Source organism: Trachypithecus francoisi, unplaced genomic scaffold, assembly GCF_009764315.1.
Source record: "Trachypithecus francoisi isolate TF-2019V2 unplaced genomic scaffold, Tfra_2.0 Lachesis_group8, whole genome shotgun sequence".
In the NCBI taxonomy this organism is placed as follows: domain Eukaryota; kingdom Metazoa; phylum Chordata; class Mammalia; order Primates; family Cercopithecidae; genus Trachypithecus; species Trachypithecus francoisi.
In genome coordinates, this window is record NW_022681473.1 from 9166338 (window position 1) to 9184717 (window position 18380).

At 51.4% G+C, this 18380-nt stretch overlaps 1 protein-coding gene across 2 annotated transcripts; it reads right to left on the reverse strand.

Annotated features, from left to right (window-relative positions):
* Nucleotides 1-300: 300 nt before the first annotated feature.
* SNX15 (sorting nexin 15) lies at nucleotides 301-14842 on the reverse strand. 2 transcript variants are annotated; one of them, XM_033206998.1, is made up of 8 exons: nucleotides 14278-14842; nucleotides 8808-8843; nucleotides 8459-8579; nucleotides 6063-6178; nucleotides 5819-5966; nucleotides 5364-5507; nucleotides 1859-2116; nucleotides 301-1194 (listed from the first exon to the last, which is right to left on the reverse strand). In XM_033206998.1, exons 1-8 carry the CDS (start codon nucleotides 14641-14643, stop codon nucleotides 1088-1090), a joined length of 1296 nt encoding a protein of 431 aa, XP_033062889.1. In that variant the 5' UTR covers nucleotides 14644-14842; the 3' UTR covers nucleotides 301-1087. The 2 variants fall into 2 exon arrangements, with proteins under 2 accessions (XP_033062889.1, XP_033062890.1); XM_033206999.1 differs by having other exon boundaries at nucleotides 1072-1207.
* Between the last annotated feature and the right edge of the window lie 3538 nt (nucleotides 14843-18380).

Consider the following 18380-nt stretch of genomic DNA (forward strand, 5'->3'; position numbering starts at 1 on the left):
ACGCCTTCCAGCCCGCTGAGCAATCAGGATTTGGCTTTGGGGCCTCGGAGACAGGTACCCCTGCTTTGGATTCCTCTCCTTCGTCCCTTCCACCCAATAGACCGGCTTCATCGTCTTGTCATTCTCTATTTCCCTGGAGACTGTGCTATTTTCTAGCTCAGGGCTCAGCAAATGTTTTCTGCAAAGGGCCAGGTTGTAAATGTTCTGGGATTTGCAGGCGGCAAAGACTCAACTCTGCAACTGTTCAACAGCCGGTGCAGCGCGAACGCAGCCATCACAATACTGAATGAATCAGCCTGGTTGTGTTCCAACAAATTTTATTTACAGACTCTTAAATTTCATATAATTTTCACCTGTTACATATAAATTTCATCTGTCATTCTGTCACAGAATATTATTTTGATTTTTTTAATCATTAAAAAAATGTAAAAACCACTGTAGCTCACAGGCCTTACATTAAAAAGGGGATGGGCCAGATTTGGCTGCAGGTGGGAGTTTGCAGACCCCACTTCTAGAGGGGTAAACTAATGGTTTAATGACCACAGCTGCTGCTCACACATCAAGACAGACAGGCAGGGGGCCGGGCATAGTGACTCATGCCTGTAATCTCAGCACTTTGGGAGGCTGAGGCGGGTGGATCACTTGAGGTCAGCAGTTCGAGACCAGCCTGGCCAACATGGTGTAACCCCGTCCCTGCTAAAAATACAAAATATTAGCTGGATATGGTGTCGTGTGCCTGTAATCCCAGCTACTGGGGAGGCTGAGACAGGAGAATCGTTTGAACCTGGGAGGCGGAGGTTGCAGTGAGCCGCGATCATACCACTGCACTCCAGCCTGGGTGACTGAGCGAGACTCCATCTCAAAAAAAACCCAAAAAGACAGGCAGGGTCAGAAGTGTGAGTCCTTGATTCCAAGGTGGCAAGTGTAATCAGGGAGCTGAGAATTCATTATTTTTCTCATGCTTGGTCCAGTTACCTACAGAAATGGCCCCTGCGATTACAAGACCAGGAGGGGGGCTAGGCCCTGGGGAGAGGAGAAGGGGCTGGCAGTGCAGGAGCGAGAGTCCCAGGGAAGGGCCCACTCCCTGTTAGGGTGGGAGTTGAGACAGGTGCAGGCGCAGGATCTCCTCGGCCCGCTTCAGGTACTCAGCTGCCTTCTTCTTCACACCTTCCTGGCGGGCAGGCAACGGGTCACCTGTGGAGAGAGACTGCTCGGCTGAGGCACCTGGGCACCACTGGTCTAGTCGGAACCCCTGGTCTGGTCCTTTACAATTCACAGAGTATCACCATGTGCTTTTCCCTCCTCTCTGAGGCCCAGCGTCCATTCTCCCCATTCTACAAACAAGAAAACTGAGGCCATGCCGGGCGCAGTGGCTCACAGCTGTAATCCCAGCACTTTGGGAGGCCGAGGCAGGCAGATCACTTGAGATCAGGAGTTCGAGACCAGCCTGGCCAACATCACAAAACCCCGTCTCTACTAAAAATTCAAAAATTAGCCAGGCATGGTGGTGGGCGTCTGTAATCCCAGCTACTCAGGAGGCTGAGGCAGGAGAATCTCTTGAACCTGGGAGGCAGAGGTTGCAGTGAGCCGAGATTGTGCCATTGCACTCCAGCCTGTGACAAGAGCAAGACTGTCTCAAAAAAAAAAGAAAGAAAAGAAAAAAGAAAACTGAGGCCACAAGAGGTGTTAAAACAAACAAACAAAAAACAAAGACAGAAACAAAAATCTGCCCAGGTCACACAGCTGGTCAGTGAGGAGCAAAAGGGCTCCTGCTCTGTGAATTGCTTGCTTTTTGCTCCCTTCATCACTGCCCCACCTGGGACCCAGGCCTGACCCTCCACCCTCAGTCCCTACTCACCGGGGACTCCCTGAAGCAAGACATGTACACCATCTCGGTAGCCCTGGAGCGCGGCAGCATAAGCGCCTGCCTTCTCGTCCCGCAGGGCCTGGGTGATGAGCTCTGTGGCCTGGCTTAGATAGGCAGGGGTAGGCCCTCCTTCCCCGTCCTCTTCCTCCTCCTGCCCTCCTGGCTCCCAGGGTTCCTGGTCCAGCCTTGCCGACTCCACCTCCATCGTTGCCAGCTCAGCCACATGGGTGGGGCTGGGGGCTGCGCCTTCTGCAATTAGAAAGGGAGGACTCAGACCAGACTAGCCCTTCCTTTCTCAGGCCCTCTGCCCAACCCCAAGACCTCTTTTGTTCATCAGGGTATCAGCCTGTCCCCAGTAGAGGGGACCAATGCCAGAGCAATCCAGAAGTCGTCTGTGGATCAAAAACTAGCCATGATGTATTTGATAGATAGGGTTCATGTGCTTCTGTAAAAACAGCCTTACCTCCAGGTGCTGTGGCTCACGCCTGTAATCCCAGTATTTTGGGACGCCAAGATGGGCGGATCATGAGGTCAGGAGATCGAGACCATCCTGACTAACATGGTGAAACTCCGTCTCTACTAAAAATACAAAAATTAGCCGGGCGTGGTGGCGGGCACCTGTGATCCCAGCTACTCAGGAGGCTGAGGCAGGAGAATGGCGTGAACCCGGGAGGCAGAGCTTGCAGTGAGCCGAGATAGCGTCACTGCACTCCAGCCTGGGCGGCAGAGTGAGACTCCGTCTCAAAAAAAAAAAAAAAAAAACAACGACAACAACAACAAAAAACACAGCCTTACCTTCCTAATTATTTCATTGGTACACACTCACTTTAGTTTGTGAGCTCTGGGTCATTGGTCCTATTTCCCTCTTGACTCCAGTTGACCTAGAAATCCAAAAATCCCCTCCAGAAAGTTTCCCTGAAGGATGCTAGGCCAACGACACCAGGCTGAGGGTAGAACTGCTCCAAGCCTTGGAATAATCTTAGAATGGGAGACTTAGAGAATCTCAAGGGTTTTCTGAAGCCTTGCAGTTTCAGCTGAGGCCCCCAAATGTAAAGACAGTGGGTGACAGGTGTCCTCACATTTCCCAGGGAAAGGCTCATTATATCCCCCTGGACTGGCTAAAAGGGGGTCGGACATGCTCCCTGCAGCTTACACACGAGGCGGCTGGAGATCTGGTGCGTTTGGTGAAAAGGCCTCTGAGGGGAAGGTGCGGGGACAGGGAGCATCATGATACCCTCTCATCCTGCAGAGGGAAAAGGTGGGCCCCTCTCTAACCCCATCCCTGTGAGGACTTCCATGAGAGCCCTGAGAAGACCCGGCCTCCTGCAGGAGGGAGAAGACACCTCTTGGCTGGGCCTACAACCCTCCATGTATTGCTCAGGGAGCAGACAGCAGAAGAGTGCCTGGAACACCTGCACACTTGAGTTCAGGAGTTTGCTGTGAAGAAGAGAGACACAGGTGCCCACTCCTTGCCTCGAGAATTCTGGTAGTGAAAGACTCGTTGGAGATGCCCACCACGGCAGGGCAGGGAAATAAGGCAGTGTCTGAGCAAACGGCAGCTCCAGGCTCTGGGGACTCTCCCCATGGGCTGAGTGAGTCTCACTGGAGCTGCCTGTGAAGGGTCTTGAAAAGATCCTGGTTGATGGCCGGGCGCGGTGGCTCAAGCCTGTAATCCCAGCACTTTGGGAGGCCGAGACGGGCGGATCACGAGGTCAGGAGATCGAGACCATCCTGGCTAACACGGTGAAACCCCGTCTCTACTAAAAAATACAAAAAAACTAGCCGGGCGAGGTGGCGGGCGCTTGTAGTCCCAGCTACTCGGGAGGCTTAGGCAGGAGAATGGCATAAACCTGGGAGGCGGAGCTTGCAGTGAGCTGAGATCCGGCCACTGCACTCCAGCCTGGGCGACAGAGTGAGACTCCGTCTCAAAAAAAAAAAAAAAAAAAAAAAAAAGAAAAGATCCTGGTTGGACACAGTTGCTCACGCCTATAATCCAGCGCTTCAGGAGGCCGAGGTGGGAGGACTACCTGAGTCCAGGAGCTTGAGACCAGCCTGGGCAACATAGTGAGAGCTTGTCTCTACAAAAAATCAAAAACTTAGCTGGGCGTAATGGTGCATGCCTGTGGTTCTGTCCCAGCTATTCGGGAGGCGGAGGTAGGGGATGGCTTGGGCCTAGGAGGTAGAGGCTGCAGTGAGCCATGATCACACCACTGCCCTCTAGCCTGGTGACAGAGCCAGACCCTGTCTCAAAAAAAAAAGAAAGGAAAAAATAAAAGAGAAAATAGAAAAGCTCCTGCCCAGGCAGCTAGCTGTCCAGCAGAGGCTCAGCTGGCACAAGGACAGAGCACTTGGATGCCTGCCACCCAGAGGCCAGACACAACAGCCCTGTGACACCAACACTGCCTTTCCCTCCCATTCCTTCTTCCCACTCCCCAACCCTGGAGAGGCAGGAGCAGGAACAGGAGGAAGCAGAACGAGAAAAGCGAAAGAGGCAGGGCACTTTGGCTCATGCCTGTAATCTCAGCACTCTGGGAGGCCAAGGAGGGTTGATCACCTGAGGGTCAGGAGTTTCAGACCAGTCTGACCAACATGAAGAAATCCCATCTCAACTAAAAATACAAAATTAGCCAGGCACTGTGGCGCGTGCCTGTAGTCCCAGCTACTCGGGAAGCTGAGGCCGGAGAATCGCTTGAACCCGCGAGGTTGCAGTGAGCAGAGATTGCGCCACTGCACTCCAGAATGGACAACAGAGTGAGATTCTGTCTCAGAAAAAAAAAAAAGAATAACAGACATGGGCTCTCGCTATATTGCCCAGGCTGGTCTTGAATTCCTGGGATCTCCCTGCCTCAGCCTCCCAAAGTGTTGAGATTACAGGTATGAGCCAATGTGCCAGGCCTTGGCGAATTTTAGAATGAAAAACTCCAGTGCCTCAGAGCTTGGGACTGTCGAGTCCCAGGATCTCAGAGCAAGAAGGTGCCCAGGACCCTGACCTCCATCAGGGGTCCTTCAATCTCCGGCATCCCCAAATGCCAGTGGCTCCAGGCCCCCAGAGGGGTTTCCCTTTGCAGCTGCTCTTTGAGCTCAGAACTCACTCCCATTGACCAGCAGGCTTCTTGCCTTCAGGATCTGCAGCCAGACCCTGGCCAGCCGGGAAATCCCACCACGAGCTTACAGCGAAGGAACTAAAATGTCCCAGAGCAGTGTCACCTGGCTCTTTCCAAAGCCTTCTCAGTGAGATGGCCCCAACGTGGGAAGTGCCTCCTTTCCTTCCTCATGGCTACTTGTTGCACAGGTGCATCCAGCACACCACACCACGAGCCCCGGCACGGGGCTTCTAATTCTCACTGAAGCTGCTATTGGTCCACAGGGCAGCACTACTGAGGGGACGTCTTTCCCAGATCTGCGCAGGCACTGAGCAGGTAAGTGGGGCTCTGCCCTCCTCCCTGTCCTAAGGATGTCCTGCCCTGGCCCCTTCGCGGCTGACCCAGCTCATTACCTTCCTTGGAGAAGGGGTCGAAGAGGGCCAGCTCAGCCTCGGTGAGGGGGCCTCGGGCAGGGGAACCGGACGCCTCCTCGGTGCTCTCACAGTTAAAGAGGAGATCCAGGGCCTCCTGGGCAGGGCTGGATGGTGGGGGGTCCACTGAGGAAGAGATAATTGGGGTCATGAATACCTGCATTTATTTCTCAGCTTTCAAAATGGAATTACTCTCTCCCTAAACCCTTGTAGCAACCATGGGCATAGACAAGCCCGTTATTAGGGTTTATGTCCATTTTACAGATTAAGAAACTGTAGTGCAGAGAAGGAAAAGGACCTGCCCAAAGTTCCTCAGCCAGTAAGTGACAGACCTGGGACACACACCCATTTCTCACTAAGACCACTGAGGAGTGAGTGTGGCCCCCTCCCCACTCTGTACCCTCCAGCCTTGGTTCCCTCCTCCCACCCTGATGTACCTGGCACCTCCAATTCCTCAAGGCCCCTCCTTTCTGCAGGGAGCGGCTGGGGTAGCCGGGGGTCATCAGGGGGCGGGGTGGGGATCAGAGGGGGTGGCAGGATGTGCAGGTCCCTGGACATCTCCGAGGGTCGGGTCACCTCCCCACCCTGCAGGACAGAAAGATCAGCCATGGGGAGTCATGGGGTGCAATCTGGTGGGTGGGTAAGTGGCCCAAGTTCTGGTAAAGTGGAAGGTGCACATACCCTGAAGAACTCCTTGAGCTGGGGGCTGTTGTTGAGCGCAGGTATGTGCACAGTGAAGCGAAGCAGGTCCTCTGCCCCCTTTCGCCGCTCCTCGATCACTGAGGCTTCAAATCGGCCTACAGCCCCCAGGACAAGGAACGGGGAGAATGACGGTGACCTTCTGCCCCAAGGCCACTTTTCCTGGTCCTGCCTGAGATGCTCTGAGCAACTCACTGCCTTCCTACCCCTTCTCCCAGCAATCTTCTCTGGCTCCTCCTGGGGTGAGGGAGGGGCTTCCAGGACGGATCAGTTTCCCTATTCATTCATTTGCCAGATGTTTACTGAGCACCTACTATATGCTAGACTCAGAAGGTGAACAAGGGAGGAACAAGTCTCTGCCCTTGTGAATATCATATCCTACACAGGGGGAGCTAGGTAGTTAAAAAGAAACAAAAACATTTCTGATGGCTTTGATCTAATGAGGAGAAAAGTAAGGCTCAGAGAGGGAAAGTGACTTGCCCAAGGTCACACAGCAAGTAGCCCCCGTTTGTTTTTTGAGACAAGGCCTGGCTTTGTTACCCAGGCTGGTGTGCAGTGGCACAATCTCAGCTCACTGCAACCTCTGCCTCCTGGGATCAAGCCGCCCTCCCGCCTCAGCCTCCCAAGTAGCTGGGACTATAGGTGCACAACACCATGCCTGGCTAATTTTTGTATTTTTTGTAGAGATGGGGTTTTACCATGTTGCCCAGGCTGGTCTTGAACTCCTGAGCTCAAGTGATTACCTTGCCTTGGCTTCCCAAAGTGCTGAGATTACAGGTGCGAGTCACAGTTTCACTGCTCTGTCCTAGGTATTATGCAGCGCAGGCTAACTCTGGTCCAGTTACTGTGCGGCCATTATGTGGTACTTCCCCACTGGCCTGGCATAACCTGACAGCAGCAATCCTTCACCTTGCTTCAAAAGAACATCTTGGCCGGGCACGGTGGCTCACACCTGTAATCCCAGCATTTTGGGAGGCCAAGGCAAGTGGATCACTTGAGGTTAGGAGTTCGAGACCAGCCTGGCCAACATGGTGAAACCTTGTCTCTACTAAAAATAAAAAAATCAGGTGTGGTGGCGCACACTACTTGGGAGGCTACTTGGCTACTTGGGAGGCTGAGGCAGGAGAATCGCTCAAACCTGGGAGGGCAGAGTTTGCAGTGAGCTGATATCATGCCACAGGACTCCAGCCTGGGCGACAGAGTGAGACTCTGTCTCAAAAAACAAAAACAAAAACCAACAACAAAAAAGAACATCTCACGTGAGTACGCAGACCCAAGCAACTGTTCAGCACTGTCTAATACAGATATGAGCTACATATGCAATTTTACATTTTCTAGCAGCTACATTAAATAAAAGGAAAAAAAAAATAACTTTTTTTTTTTTTTTTTTTGAGACGAAGTCTCACTCTGTCGCCCAGGCTAGACTGCAATGACACAATCTTGGCCTCCCAGGTTCAAGCAATTCTCCTGCCTCAGCCTCCTGAGTAGCTGAGATTACAAGCACCTGCCACTACACCCAGCTAATTTTTTGTATTTTTAGTAGAGATGGGGTTTCACCAAGTTGGCCAGGCTGGTCTCGAACTCCTGATCTCGTGATTCATTTGCCTCAGCCTCCCAAAGTGCTGGGATTACAGGTGTGAGCCATCACGCCCAGCCACCAGTTAATTTGAATATTTTATTTAACCCAATATATCCCAAATATTCTCACTGCAACCGGTAATCAATATACTAAGTATTGAGATAGGCTGGGTGCAGTGTCTCAGGCGTGTAATCCCAGCACTTTGGGAGGCCGAGGCGGGCAGAGCAGCTGAGGTCAGGAGTTCAAGACCAGCCCGGCCAATGTGATGAAACTCCGTCTCTACTAAAAATACAAAAATTAGCCAGGTATGGTGGTGTGCACCTGTAATCCCAGCTACTTGGGAGACTGATGCAGGAGAATCCTTTGAACCTGGAAGGCAGAGGTTGCAGTGAGCCAAGATAACACCACTACACTCCAGCCTGTGTGACAAAGTGAGGCTGTCAACAACAACAAAAAAATTGAAAAAAAAGGAAAATAAAATGGAGCTAATAAAGACAGGATTTTTGTTTTTTTTTTTGAGATGGAGTTTCGCCTCAGCCTCCCAAAGTGCTAGGATTACATGTGTGAACCACCACGCCCGGCCCAACAGGAATGTTAAAAGGTGCAATACACAGTAAGTGTTAGGCTGCTCTGAGCCTCAGTTCCCCCATCTGTAAAATGAGGTCATCTCTAAAAGCCCTTCCAAACATGTCTCTGCCCAGAGTTTCAGGCGCTCTCTATCCAGCCCCCACTGGCAGAGGTCCCCTTTTGTCCAACACTCCCTTTATCTTTGGCCTGAGTGCCCCGATCTAACACTCACCAAACACCTGGGCCCGGGGGAACGCAGGGAACTCCTCAAGGCGGCGGAAGAGGTTGCGGTGGGTGTAGGCCAGGTCTCCATGCAGCTTGCGGAAGTCGCTGTACCGCTTCCAGACCACCACCTACGAGGGACATAAGGCTTGCCCAGAACCAGCAATGGTGGGAGGCAGCCGCCCCCGGTGCCCAGCCTGCCCCCAGAGCGTGTGAGGATCAGGATGCAGCTGCAGCAGCCCCTCGCCCAGGGACAGGGAGGAAGGAGGGCCGGTGTCTAAGCAGAATTACCAGCTGCCCCTTGACAGTTTCCAGATCTGAAACTGCAGAATGGGCCCTCTTCCTCCCAGGAGCCTCACCTCTTTGACATCCTCTGGGTCCTTCTTTGAGATGAACTGAGAAAGAAAGGCAAGAGCTGGTTGAGACCAGAGACCGCCATCTGACACCCTCTCACCCCGTTTGCCCCAGGTGCCTCCCAGTCCCCCTCATGGGGCAATGCCCTTTGGCCACTGGCCTCTGGCGTCAAGGCATCCTGGCTTTAAGCCTTTCCTTGTAATTTTAGAAACTTTTCCTACTATGTACCTCAGTTTCTCCATCTGTCAAATAGAAGGACCTCTAAAGGCTCATCTGGACTGCTCCAACCTCAGCCCAACTTTTTTTTTTTTGAGATGGAGTCTTGCTCTGTCGCCCAGGCTGGAGTGCAGTGGTGCACTCTCGGCTCACTACCACCTCTGCCTTCAGGGTTCAAGCAATTCTCCTGCCTCAGCTCCCAAGAAGCCGGGATTACAGACATGCACCACCACGCCTGCTAATGTTTGTATTTTTTTTTTTTTTTTTTTTTGAGACAGAGTCTCGCTCTGTCGCCCAGGCTGGAGTGCAGTGGCCGGATCTCAGCTCACTGCAAGCTCTGCCTCCCGGGTTTACGCCATTCTCCTGCCTCAGCCTCCCGAGTAGCTGGGACTACAGGCGCCCGCCACCTCGCCCGGCTAGTTTTTTGTATTTTTTTAGTAGAGACGGGGTTTCACCGTGTTAGCCAGGATGGTCTCGATCTCCTGACCTCGTGATCCGCCCGTCTCGGCCTCCCAAAGTGCTGGGATTACAGGCTTGAGCCACCACGCCCGGCCTAATGTTTGTATTTTTAGTAGAGATGGGGTTTCACCATGTTGGCCAAGCTGGTCTGGACTCGTGACCTCAAGTGATCTGCCCAGTGAGCACCCGGCCATCAGCACAATTTTTATCCCGGTTCCTTGAACAGGCCAACTCCCTGCATCTCCTTCTGAAACCAAAGAACCCCAAGTCTCCAAAGAAGGGAGGTTCTGCCTCAGGAACCTCCTTCCCTGAGGGAGAAGGTCCTGTGCTTCAGCGCCCTAGACACAGAAGAAACCATTGCTGGAGCTGAAGTCCCTGGAAGGGCAGACTTGGGTCTGAAGTGAAAACGAGATTCAGTTTTCATCATGTTATGTTCATAATAATTTTAAAATAATACCCTATGGTTTAGGGTACTTGACAGTTTAATAACATCTCCTATGCCAGGCACGGTGGCTCAAGCCTGTAATGCCAGCACTTTAGGGGACCCAGGTGGGCAGATCACTTGAGTCCAGGAGTTTGAGACCAGCCTGGGCAACATAGTGACACCCAATAGCGGCAAAAAATAACAAAAAATTAGCTGAGTGTGGTGATGTGGCACACCTGTAGTCCCAGCTACTTGGAAGGCTGAGGTGGGAGGATCACTTGAGCATAGGAAGCAGAGGTTGCAATGAGCTGAGATCGCACCACTGCACTCCAGACTGCAGAGAGTGAAACCCTGTCTCTTACACACTAAATAAATAAATAAAAACATCTGTTCCTTATCCGAGATCCCACTGAAGCAGACATAATTAACATGCCCATTTAAGAAATAAGGAAATGGAGGCTTTGAGAAGATCACACACTAGGTAAGAAAGATCGCTGGAACTAAAACCTTGGACTTGGCTTTTGACAACAGAGACTTGCCTAAAATATTCTGGTAAAAGAAACTATTTAAAAACCATTGAGTGGTCAGGTGTGGTGGCTCATCACGCCTGTAATCCCAGCACTTTGGGAGGCCGAGGTGGGTGAATCACTTGAGGTCAGGAGTTCAAGACCAGCCTGGCCAACATGGTGAAATCCTGTCTCTACTAAAAATACAAAAATTAGCCAGGCGTGGTGGCAGGCGCCTGTAGTCCCAACTACTCAGGAGGCTGAGGCAGGAGAATCACTTGAATACAGGAGGCAGAGGTTGCAGTGAGCTGAGATCACGCCACTCAACTCCAGCCTGGCAACACAGCGAGACGCTATCTCAAAAAAAAAAAAAAAAAAAAAAAGGCCGGCGCGGTGGCTCAAGCCTGTAATCCCAGCACTTTGGGAGGCCGAGACAGGTGGATCACGAGGTCAGGAGATCGAGACCATCCTGGCTAACATGGTGAAACCCCGTCTCTACTAAAAATACAAAAAACTAGCCGGGCGAGGTGGCGGGCGCCTGTAGTCCCAGCTACTCGGGAGGCTGAGGCAGGAGAATGGCATAAACCCGGGAGGCAGAGCTTGCAGTGAGCTGAGATCCGTCCACTGCACTCCAGCCCGGGCAATCAAGCAAGACTCCATCTCAAAAAAAAAAAAAAAATTCTGTAAATTTTTTTTTTTTGTATTTTTAGTAGAGATGGGGTTTCACTGTGTTAGCCAGTCGGACCTAGGGTCCGACACTGTGTAGTGCCACAGGAAGCTAGGTACGGTGTGGCCTGTAATCCTAACACTTTGGAAGGCCAAAATGAGAGGATTGTTTGAGGCCAGGCGTTTGAGACCAGCCTGGACAACATGGCAAAACTGTGTCTCTACAAAAAATGTTAAAATTAAGCTAGGTATGGTGGTACATGCCTGTAGTCCCAGCTACTCAGGAGGCTGAGACAGGAGGACGGATTGAATCCAGGAACTTGAGGCTGCAGTAAGACACGAATCGTGCCACTGCACACCAGCCCAAGTGACAGAGTAAGACTCTGTTGCAAATAAAATAAAATAAAATAAAACAAAAATATAGGCCAGGCACGGTGGCTCATGCCTGTAATTCCAGCACTTGGGGAGACCGAGGTGGGAGGATCACTTGAGGTCAGGAGTTCCCGTCTCTACTAAAAACACAAAAAGTAGCCGGGTGTGATGGCACACGCCTATAATCCCAGCTACTCAGGAGGCTGAAGCAGAAGAACTGCATGAACCCAGGAGGTGGAGGCTGCAGTGAGCTGAGACAGTACTACTGTACTTTAGCCTGGGCGACACAGCAAGACTCTGTCTCAAAAAATATACACATATATAGGGGGGGGGAGAGAATGTGCTTTATATTTTATATATTTATTATATATAATACATTATATATATAATATGTACAAAAATATATCAAAGTAATGCATGTTGCTTGGTTTAAAAAGCCAATGGGGGCGGGGCATGGTGGCTCAAGCCTGTAATCCCAGCACTTTGAGAGGCCGAGACGGGCGGATCACGAGGTCAGGAGATCGAGACCATCCTGGCTAACACGGTGAAACCCCGTCTCTACTAAAAAATACAAAAAGCTAGCCGGGCGAGGTGGCTGACGCCTGTAGTCCCAGCTACTCGGGAGGCTGAGGCAGGAGAATGGCGTAAACCCGGGTGGCGGAGCTTGCAGTGAGCTGAGATCCGGCCACTGCACTCCAGCCTGGGTGACAGAGCGAGACTCCGTCTCAAAAAAAAAAAAAAAAGCCAACGGGAGGCCGGGTGTGGTGGCGCACACCTGTAATCCCAGCACTTTGGGAGGGTGAGGCCGGTGGATCACTTGAGGTCAGGAGTTCCAGACTAGCCTGGCTAACAAGGTGAAACCCCCCCGCTACCAAAAAATACGAATATTAGCTGGGCATGGTGGCATGTGCCTGTAGTTCCAGCTACTTGGTAGGTTGAAGTGGGAGAATCTGAACCTAGCGGGGCAGAGGTTTGCAGTGAGCTGAGATCGAGTCACTTCACTCCAGCCTGGGGGACAGTGAGGCTCTGTCTCAAAAACAAAACAGGTCGGCACCGTGGCTCACGCCTGTAATCCCAGCACCCGCCCTGAGGTGGGCGGATCACGAGGTCAGGAGATCGAGACCATCCTGGCTAACACGATGAAACCCCGTCTCTACTAAAAATACAAAAAAAAAAAAAAAAATAGCTGGGCGTGGTGGCGGGCGCCTGTAGTCCCAGCTACTGGGGAGGCTGAGGCAGGAGAATGGCGTGAACCCGGGAGGCGGAGCTTGCAGTGAGCCGAGATCGCGCCACTGCACTCCAGCCTGGGCAACAGTGCAGACTCTGTCTCAAAAAACAAACAAACAAACAACAACACAAAAAAGCCACTGGGAAGACTTACAATAAAAGGTTATAGTTCCTTGCCACATCCTTCCTACCCCAACCCCACCTCCAGTCTATCTTCCAGGGAAAATGTTTTTATTTGCTTTTTTTTTTTTTTTTTTTTTTTGAGACGGAGTCTCGCTCTGTGGCCCAGGCTGGAGTGCAGTGGCCGGATCTCAGCTCACTGCAAGCTCCGCCTCCCGGGTTTACACCATTCTCCTGCCTCAGCCTCCTGAGTAGCTGGGACTACAGGCGACCGCCACCTTGCCCCGCTAGTTTTCTGTATTTTTAGTAGAGACGGGGTTTCACCGTGTTAGCCAGGATGGTCTCGATCTCCTGACCTCGTGATCCGCCCCTCTCGGCCTCCCAAAGTGCTGGGATTACAGGCTTGAGCCACCGCACCCGGCCGCATTTTTTTTTAAAGGGGTGTGTGTGTGTGTGCATTTTAATATTGAGCCAGGGTCTCACTATGTTGCCCAGGCTCATCTTGAACTCCTGAGCTCAAGCAATCTGCTCCCTCAGCCTCCCCAAATGCTGGGATTTACAGGCATGAGCCACTGAGCCCGGCCTTATTTGCATTTTTTTTTTAGGCATGGAAAAGACAAAAGATTTGGGGAAAGCATATTTTAAATAGCTAAGATTCTGCACTTAGATACTTTAGAAGTGTCCTTATGTGCCTGCTTTGCTTTTATACTTAACTAATGCACCAGCTTAATAGTCGCCTAGTTGAAAATTCTAAAAGTACAAAAAACTTACAGTAAAAAGTCTTCCCCAACTTCTGTCGCCAGTGACACAGTTCTTCTCCCTGGGGACCTTCTTGTTACACGTTCTTGTATATCATTCTACAGGTGTCCTGTTTTACTATTTTTAATTATTTTCATGGTTTCCTCCATGTCTGTCTATAAATTGTGCTTATGATGTTGCTATAGCTTCACATATCAACTCTAGCCTATCTATCTTCCTGCTGTGACCTTGATATGGCGACTTACTCCTTAAGTCCTTCCGAACTGCATGAATTTTTTTCAACCATTGACCAGTATTATTTTCTGAAAAATTAAAAATGGTTTAAACTCGTTAAAGGGATTTTATGTAAGATCAAACAAACCAATAAACAAAACTTACTCTACGAGATTGGAGTACTAATAATTGGGTTAAACCAGAGTTTTCATGTTAATTTACAGAAATTCACAGTCTGATGCCCAGACACTACACGCCGGGCGTGGGCATACACGCCTTGCTTGTCCGGGAACGGCCGTCCACGCCCTTTTAAAAAAAGACAGCGCCCACTCAGGGCCCCGCCCCGCTGATGGTTACAGAAGTAAACGAAGCCTCGTACTGCCACCGCCGCTTAAAGGGGAAACCCATTTCTGTCGTCTAAAAAGAGAGTCGTGTCTGCAGCGCCTTACCTTAAGGTAAAACTCGGCGCCCCTCCAGTTAAAAGGGTAAAGTACGCGCTGGGCCCCACCTCACCTGCGCGGTTACTTTGTACTCGGTGTAGCCCTTGGGGTGCGTCCTGGGGTCCGACACTGTGTAGTGCCGCAGGAAGTCATCCTTCGCCTGGCGGGACATGAAACCGAGCTGGAGCGGAGCGGAGCGGAGCGCCGGCCTCCCCTTCCTCGCCGTCCCCACCCCTCCGGCCCGGCCTCCGACTGCCGCCGCCTCGCCCGGGCCTGCGCCCTTCTTCCTTCGGCCCAGGGATTTTGTCGCAAGTGACAGCGCTGTTCCGATCCCGGGTGCGCGGCCAAGGGAGCGTCTGAAAAGTTCCTTCTCTGTGGTGAAGCGTAAACCCAAGTCATTGGAAAGATTGGTCGGGGAGATTGTGATCACTCGTCTCATTTCTGCCGGGTGATCAAGCCCACCCTATGCAAGCGTAAACCCTTGTCACAGTCCTCCAAAGGACTTCTCCCCTGCTTCCCAAATCCCTGCTTTCATTCATCCACCCAACTCCTATTGTGCCCAGTATGTGCAGGACAACGTCAAATTATTTTCCTGTCAGGATTCCCTAATTCATGTTTTCTGGAAAGTAGAGGAAGCAAAGAACGCTGGAGAAGCAGGATGGTGTCATGGGCTCTGAGTCACGACTCTTACTAGCTGTAGGAGTTTCCCATAACTACTCAGCCTCAGTTTCTCATCTGTAGAATGGAGATGTTTATAATAGAATCTATGTAGGTCAGTGGAGCTTTCTTGCAATGGACTTGCTGCCAGAACACAGGTGTCGTGAAAATCACTATTGAGTCAAAGCCAAAATGGGGGGTTGGCGCGGTGGCTCACACCTGTAATCCCAGCATTTTGGGCGGTGGAGGCAGGTGGATCACTTGAGGTCAGGAGTTCAAGACCTGCCTGTCCAATATGGTGAAACGCCATTTCTACTAAAAACACAAAAATTAGCTGGGCGTGGTGGCGCACACCTGTAATTCCAGCTACTCCAGAGGCGGAACTGGCCGATGGCTTTAGCTCAGGAGGTTGAGGCTGCGGTGATCTGCAATTGCACCACTGCACTACAGTCTGGGCAACAGAGTGAGACTCCATCTCAAAAGAAAAGGTGCAGGGGAAGGAAAAGACTCAGCTCAACATTGTCATCTGATTTGGGCAAGTCCACCACTACTGGCTATCTGATTTACAAGTGTGGTGGGATCCACAAAAGAACCATCAAGGGCCGGGCACGGTGGCTCAAGCCTGTAATCCCAGCACTTTGGGAGGCCGAGACGGGCGGATCACGAGGTCAGGAGATCGAGACCATCCTGGCTAACAAGGTGAAACCCCGTCTCTACTAAAAAATACAAAAAACTAGCCGGGCGAGGTGGCGGGCGTCTGTAGTCCCAGCTACTGGGGAGGCTGAGGCAGGAGAATGGCGTAAACCCGGGAGGCGGAACTTGCAGTGAGCCGAGATCCGGCCACTGCACTCCAGCCTGGGCGACAGAGCGAGACTCCGTCTCAAAAAAAAAAAAAAAAAAAAGAACCATCAAAAATTTTGAGGAGGCTGCTGAGATGGGAAAGGGCTCCTTCAAGCATACCTGGGTCTTGGGTAAGCTGAAAGTTGAATGTGAGAGTGTTATCACCACTGCTACCTCCCTGCTGGCAACGAAGACTAGTCAGTACTATGTGACCATCATCAATGGCCCAGGATGCAGAGACTTTACCAAAAACCTGATTACAGGCACATCTCAGGCTAACTGTGCTGCCCTGATTGTTGCTGCTGGTGTTGGTGAACTTGAAGCTGGTATTTCCAAGAATGGGCAGACGTGTGAACACACTCTTCTGGCTTACATGCTGGGTGTGAAACTAATTGTTGGTGTTAACAAACTGGATCCCAATGGGCCATTCTAAAGAGGAGAGATGGCGGCCGGGCGTGGTGGCTCACGCCTATAATCCCAGCACTTTGGGAGGCTGAGGTGGGTGGATCACGAAGTCAGGAGCTCAAGACCAGCCTGACCAAGATGGTGAAACCCCGTTTCTACTAAAAATACAAACATTAGCTGGGCCTGCTGGCGGGCACCTGTAATCCCAGCTTCTTAGGAGGCTGAGGCAGAGAATTGCTTGAAACCGGGAGGCAGAGGTTGCAGTGAGCTGAGATCATGCCACTGCACTCCAGCTGGGCAACAGAGTGAGACTCCATCTCAAAAAAAAAAAAAAAAAAAGAGGAGCGGTGGGATAAGTCAGGAGCTCAAGACCAGCCTGACCAAGATGGTGAAAACCCATCTCTACTAAAAATACAAAAATTAGGCCGGGCGCGGTGGCTCAAGCCTGTAATCCCAGCACTTTGGGAGGCCGAGGCGGGCGGATCACGAGGTCAGGAGATCGAGACCATCCTGGCTAACACGGTGAAACCCCGTCTCTACTAAAAAATACAAAAAACTAGCCGGGCGAGGTGGCGGGCGCCTGTAGTCCCAGCTACTGGGGAGGCTGAGGCAGGAGAATGGCGTAAACCCGGGAGGCGGAGCTTGCAGTGAGCTGAGATCCGGCCACTGCATTCCAGCCTGGGCATCAGAACGAGACTCCGTCTCAAAAAAAAAAAAAAAAAAAAAAAACAAAAATTAGCCAGGTGTGGTGGCGGCGCCTATAATCCCAGCTACTCGGGAGTATGGGGCAGGAGCGTTGTTTGAACCCGGGAGGCAGGGGTGCAGTGAGCTGAGATCGCGCCATTGCTCTCCAGCCTGGGCGACAAGAGTGAAACTCTGTATCAAAAAAAAGAAAAAGAAAGAAAGAAGGTGGGGGGGAGAGAGAGAGAGAGACAGAGAGACAGAAAGAAAGAAAAGAAAGGAAGGAAGGAAGGGAGGGAGGGAGAGAGGGAGGGAGGGAGGGAGAGAGAGAGAGAAAGAGAAAGAAAGAAAGAAAGAAAGAAAGAAAGAAAGAAAGAAAGAAAGAAAGAAAGAAGAAAGAAAGAAAGAAAGAAAGAAAGAGAGAGAGAGAGAGAGAGAGAGAGAAAGAAAGAAAGAAAGAATTAGCTGGGCATGGTGGTGTGGGCCTGTAGTCCCAGCTATTCTGGAGGCTAAGGCAGGAGGATAACTTGAACCTGGGAGTTCAAGGTTACAGTGAGCTATGATGGAGTCACTGAGTTCAAGGTGGCAGTGAGCTAGGATCATGCCACTGCACTACAGCCGGGCAACACAGTGAGATGCTGTCTCAAAAAAAAAAAAAAAATCGACTCCAGATCAAACTCTGGAGGGTCTGAACTGGGTAGTTCATCTAGCAGTTGTTCAGGAGGAGGCCAGGGATGGGGATGTCTCCTCATGCAACATACACCAGAAGTCCTCTGAAGACCTCTTCAGACATTGCTCCCCTCTCCAAAGTTCCCTCAGCAGGGATATTATTCCAGTTTCCTTCTCACCCATCTTTCCCTCCCTCTCTGGCTCAGTGTCTCCCACACTCTTCCCTTTACCCTTCTTTCTCCCCGTCCTCTCCAAGCCCTTTTCCATCTAGAGCAATTTAGCCCCTGGCCTTCTCCAGATCTCCCACCCCACCAGTTCCCTCACCAGGAGGAGCAAACAGAAGGTGGCAGTGGAGGCCGGGCATGGTGGCTCACACCTGTAATCCCAGCACTCTGGGAGGCCGAGGCGGGCAGATCACCTGATGTCGGAAGTTCAAGACTAGCCTGACCAACATGCAGAAACCCCGTCTCTACTAAAAATACCAAATTAACCGGGCATGATGGCCCATGCCTGTAATCCCAGCTATTCGGGAGGCTGAGGCAGGAGAATCGCTTGAACCCAGGAGGCGGAGGTTGTGGTGAGCTGAGATCGCACCATTGCACTCCAGCCTGGGCAACAAGCGTGAAACTCCGGCTCAAAAAAAAAGAAGGCGGCAGTGGAGCAGGAGAGGCTGCAGGGGCGCCGCGCTGGGCTGCCCACCATGCTCCTCCAGGGTCTGCTCCCCAGTCTCACCCAGGGTAGGGTATGCTTGACCATGTGGTGGAGACCTTTGTGATGAATATCACCTTGTTATTTTCATATTTGTCTCTGTGAATAATTCACCTTTTATTTATTTATTTTTTTGAGACGGTGTCTCACTCTGTTGCCCAGGCTGGAGGGCAGTGGTGCAATCTTGGCTCACTGCAACCTCTGCCCCCTGGGTTC